At 42.7% G+C, this 4,930-nt stretch overlaps 1 protein-coding gene across 1 annotated transcript; it reads left to right on the top strand.

Annotated features, from left to right (window-relative positions):
* Positions 1–237: 237 nt before the first annotated feature.
* Positions 238–4,587, top strand: LOC143281635 (uncharacterized). Its single transcript, XM_076586882.1, has 3 exons — positions 238–570; positions 2,253–2,381; positions 4,062–4,587. The coding sequence occupies exons 1-3, from the start codon at positions 246–248 to the stop codon at positions 4,316–4,318; spliced, it is 711 nt and encodes a 236-aa protein (XP_076442997.1). The 5' UTR covers positions 238–245; the 3' UTR covers positions 4,319–4,587.
* The last annotated feature ends 343 nt before the right edge of the window (positions 4,588–4,930 follow it).

Consider the following 4,930-nt stretch of genomic DNA (forward strand, 5'->3'; position numbering starts at 1 on the left):
CCCTCTTCCCTTCCGTGTTGTATCGACACTTTTAAGGGCGAAGATAGATATAGCTTTCATCAGTGATAAACACTGCACGCCCCCCCAACCACCGACACCTCCCATCCCCCCGTCCCACCACATCCCCCTCCCTTTTTTCTTCTTCTTCTTCTTTTCGCACAAGGGCGCTGGCACCCAGAGAAATGTTTCACCGGAGAAAACAAGAACTGAGCTCACCGACCAGAGATCTGCCGCTGTGGCTAGTCATGGCTGCACTGACATGGGGTAGTCACGTGACCGAGGCCGGAGCCTCCTCACCCGAACTAATGAAGAACGCCTTCTTCAAGACGCTGCCCCGATTTGATGTCACGTTCACGCAGGACGTCCTGTGGGAGAGGGACGCGAGGTCCAGGATTGAATGCGAAGTGATGTGCACGGCCGAAGCGCAGTGCGTGATGGCCACGTTCACGCCCAGTGCGGCGGCAGACGCACCACGAAGGGGCAGCTGTCGGATGCACAGAAAGCGGCAGACGTCGGTCATGGGGCAGGAGGCGGCGCCCGGAGCCCGCAGCTCCGCTCTTGTCATCACAGGTATGGTTTGTGTTGTGAGAAAAACTGATGTCATCTAACAAATGCACCAATGGTTCATGTAAGGAAAAACTAATGTCATTTAACAAATGCACCAATGGTTTAAACTGTGAGAAAACTGAAGTCATTTAACAAATGAATCAACGGTTTATATTGTAAGGAAAACTCATGTCATTCTATAAATGCACTAATGGTTTGAACTGTAAGAAAACTGAGGTCATTTAACAAATGAATCAATGGTTTGTATTGTGAGAAAACTGAGGTAATTTATTAACAGAAAGAACCAATGGTTCATGTGAGAAACCTGATGTCATTTAACAAATGGACCAATGGTTTATGTAAGAAAACTGAGGTAATTCAAAATGCACCAATGGTTTATGTAAGAAAAACTGATGTCAGTTAACATATGCACCAATGGTTTATATTGTAAGAAAACTAAGGTCATTTAACAATGCACCAATTGTTTATGTGAGAAAAACTGGTGTTGGTTAACAAATGCACAAATAGTTTATGTGAGAAAACTGATATCATTTATAAATGCACCAATGGTTTTTGTAGGAAAAACTGATGTCAGTTAACAAATGCATCAATGGATTACGTGAGAAAACTGATGTAATTTTACAAATACACTAACAGTTTTTGTGAGAGAACTGTTGTCAGTTAACAAATACACCAATGGTTTATGTGAGAGAACTGTTGTCAGTTAACAAATACACCAATGGTTTATGTGAGAGAACTGTTGTCAGTTAACAAATACACCAATGGTTTATGTGAGAGAACTGTTGTCAGTTAACAAATGCACGAATGGTCTGTGTGAGAAAAAACTGATGTCACTTGATAAATGCACCAATAGTTTATGTAAGAAAAAACAACAACTGTGGTCATTTAACAAATGCACCAATGTCTTGGAGCGAACTGACAGTAATTAGTTGGTCAGAAGACTCTAGTGATCAAGGTTCCAGGCCCTGATTCAGTACGGTGCTGTTTCAGTCTTTGGGAAATGAATTTCACTCCGATTTTCCCCACGCCATCCCAGGTGTGAATGGGTACCTGACCTCGGTTGGGGAAGGTTCATTGATTAAAATATATGAAGGAGAGGACTGGGCCCCACCTGCCTATTCCGAGCCCAAGACAGAGTGAACAGGGAGTCACTGACTGCCCCGATGTTAGTGAAATGCTGTGGGAACTTGAACCGTGAGTCACGAGAGATCGAGAAACTGGCATCCATTTTGTGTGTTGGCAACACAGCTGCCATTGTGGATTTCACAGACTGGTGTGAGGGATGGCCTCAAGGAAGTGGGAGGGGATGAGGCTGGTCATGACTAAAGCAGTGCCATCATTTTTTTTACAGACAGGCCAGAATCGTTTAGGTATAAATCTGAGACAAATATAAATATGAAAAAAAATCCCACAAAAACCCCCCATTATGTTTCCTTTCCCTTTGAAAACTTACTTCCTTCAGCTGATCCATCTCTCTGCTCTCTCCGTTTCCCAGTCGTTACAGTCACAACATCTGTTTTATTCTGAGAATTATGAAACGGCTTCCTTCCGTCATTTAGAGAAGACCATTAATTTTCCTTCTGATAGCTTATTTGCACACCGAATTCCAGTTCAGATCGTGGTATTGTTCATTTCAGATTATGTCTGATATAAAACGTATTTAACACTGAAATGATGTCGGACAGACTTTTGGATCGAGAAACCGTGCACCTATACCAGTGACTGCACCGAGTACATGGCTGGCTGTTTTTCTGGCCAGTGTCTGTGTCAAGGAGGGTTCTTCTTTGATTACTACCTGAACGCCTGTGTGAGCAGTGAGTACTTAAACTGAACGGCTGTGTGAGCAGTGAGTACTTGAATGGCTGTGTGAGCAGTGAGTACTTCAACTGAACGGCTGTGTGAGCAGTGAGTGGACCGAATGCCTGTGTGAGCAGCGGCGTGTAGAACCCCGTGAAAACAATGAGTACATTGTTGTGCAACAGTGTAGACAGTTTATTGCTACCAGTTTTGCGAATGTAACCTTTGTCTCTGCCTCTCTTTTACTCTGTTTGCGCTCCAAGTCACACGCAATAAAAAAAAAAAAAAAAAAAAGAAGAAGAAGAAAGAAGAATTATCGAAAGTAAATAATTTGTATGAGAATACTTAAATTCAGTTATACATTGTGGAGGATGGGAATGAGGTACAGCGCAAGACAATGAAGGATGATACATCGCGTCTCTGTACCGCTGGCCGGGCAGTGTACCCAGGGTAACGTGTGTGTGTGGCGGGGGTTAATAATAATAATAATAATGGTATTTATATAGCGCTGAATCTTATGCAGAGACAAATCAAAGCGCTTTCGCAAAGGTCATTCACACGCATGCATAACTCTAAAACTGTAGAAACTAAAGACAAGGAAGAGGCAGGCAAGGGAGGCTATTTTGGGAAGAAGTGGGTTTTAAGGCCAGACTTGAAAGAGCTGAGTGTGGAAACTTGACGAAGCGAAAGAGGAAGTTCATTCCAATTGCAAGGTCCAGAGACAGAGAAAGAACGGCGGCCAATAGTCGAGTGTTTGAATCTGGGTATGCGTAAACAGAGTGGATCCGAGGCCGATCGTAGTGAGCGAGATGGAGTGTTGAGGTGAAGGCAGCCGCAGAGATAGGAAGGGGCAGTTTTGTGAATACATCTATAACATAGAGTGCTGATCTTGTACTTTATTCGGTGTGAGACAGGGAGCCAGTGGAGATGTTGCAAAAGAGGAGTGATGTGCTCAGATCTTTTCTTTCTGAGGACGAGTCGGGCAGCAGACAGGGCTTTTCCATCTGCCACCCACACCAGAGCTCTGCCGCGCTCAAGACCGCCGAGTCAGGATCTTGGGGACATTGTATCAGCACTGATTGCCATGCATTTTGTACCGAACCCTGCTGACTCACGGGTGAACAGTGTAAACACATTTTTTTGTTTCACGTGCATCACGCAGTTCCTCATGTTTGCCAGCAAAGACACCATGAAGTGGAGCCAGAATTTTGTGAAATGAAAATTCTTTAAAATTAAAAAAAAAAAAAAAAAAAAAAGAAGCAGAAGAAGAAGAAAAATAATGTATATACCTCTTGGATGGCCAACCAGAACAGAACGGGGAAAAGGTGCCATAGAGCACGGCAATGTTCTTAGCAACATGTTAAACTGTTTGGCCATTGGTTGTAAGTCATATTAATCTTACATAATTGCCTGCAGTATAAATCCTCTCTCTCTCTATATATATATATTTTTGTTTTTTTTGTTTTTTTGCTTTTTGTTTCTTGTTTTTTTTGGTTTGTTTTGATTTAGTTTATTTGTAGATAGACAAGGACAGAGAGACAAAGGTTATCATTCTTATTATTATTTTACTTCATTTCCTTTCTCTTTTGTTAAGGCTAATTCTTTTTTTTTCTTTTTTACATATGTACACACTCATTCCCGATTGGGCATACACATGAATCTGAATGTTGTTATTTTTCCCCCCTGTGTTGCCACAGGCTGCTCATGGACCCTGGGCTACACATTCCTGGAATACAAAGGCTACGACCTCAAAGACCATGACATGTATGACACAGCAGCTGGCGAGGACCCTGTCAACTGTCTGCACACGTGCAGCAAGGACCCCAAGTGTGTCACCATGGCTTACACCAGCTACAGCCGATGCTACTACAAGCACGTCACCGCTCAGGATTATCCCGAGAGCTGGATAAAATGGAGCCCTGTCAGTTTCTTTCAGAAAACGTGCATCTTGTAAACTGCGTTTCTTCATCAGTTTGTGTTTCAGTCTATTTTTTTCCCTTCTTTTTAAAAACAATCTTTATTGTCATGCATTTTTTTTTTTTTTTTTTTGTTGTTGCCCCATTATCTGCACCATTTCAGTGGCATTACTCCCACTCCGCTCATTTAGATTCCCCCACGCCCCACACCCGGGTTCGTCCGTCACAGTTCCAACGTCGGCAGTCCGCAGGGAACCATCGATGTTAGGTCGCTAGGAGGCCACACACCAGAGGAGACCCTTCACTGCTGCTGAGTCACTTCCGTGGTGTTCAGTGGTGCCTATTCTGATTTAACGTACTTAGGACACCACCTACTAAGCCCCCTACTAACGACAATAATGGCTTAGTCGCGGAGCCAGACTGAGTGAGCGTCTCTCCTATTGTCATGCATTTTATTCTACATCATTATATGTCTGCTAACTTTTTAATGTAATTCATTTATTCATTTATTTATTTAGTCATTCATATATTTATTTATCCATTTGATCATTTATCTTCTTATTCATTAATCTAATGATGTATCCATTTATTTGTTTATGCTCTTTGTTTTCTCTTAAAGGCTTGACTAAGCGCGTTGGGTTGGTCAGATC

This window comes from Babylonia areolata, chromosome 4, assembly GCF_041734735.1.
Source record: "Babylonia areolata isolate BAREFJ2019XMU chromosome 4, ASM4173473v1, whole genome shotgun sequence".
Classification (NCBI taxonomy): domain Eukaryota; kingdom Metazoa; phylum Mollusca; class Gastropoda; order Neogastropoda; family Buccinidae; genus Babylonia; species Babylonia areolata.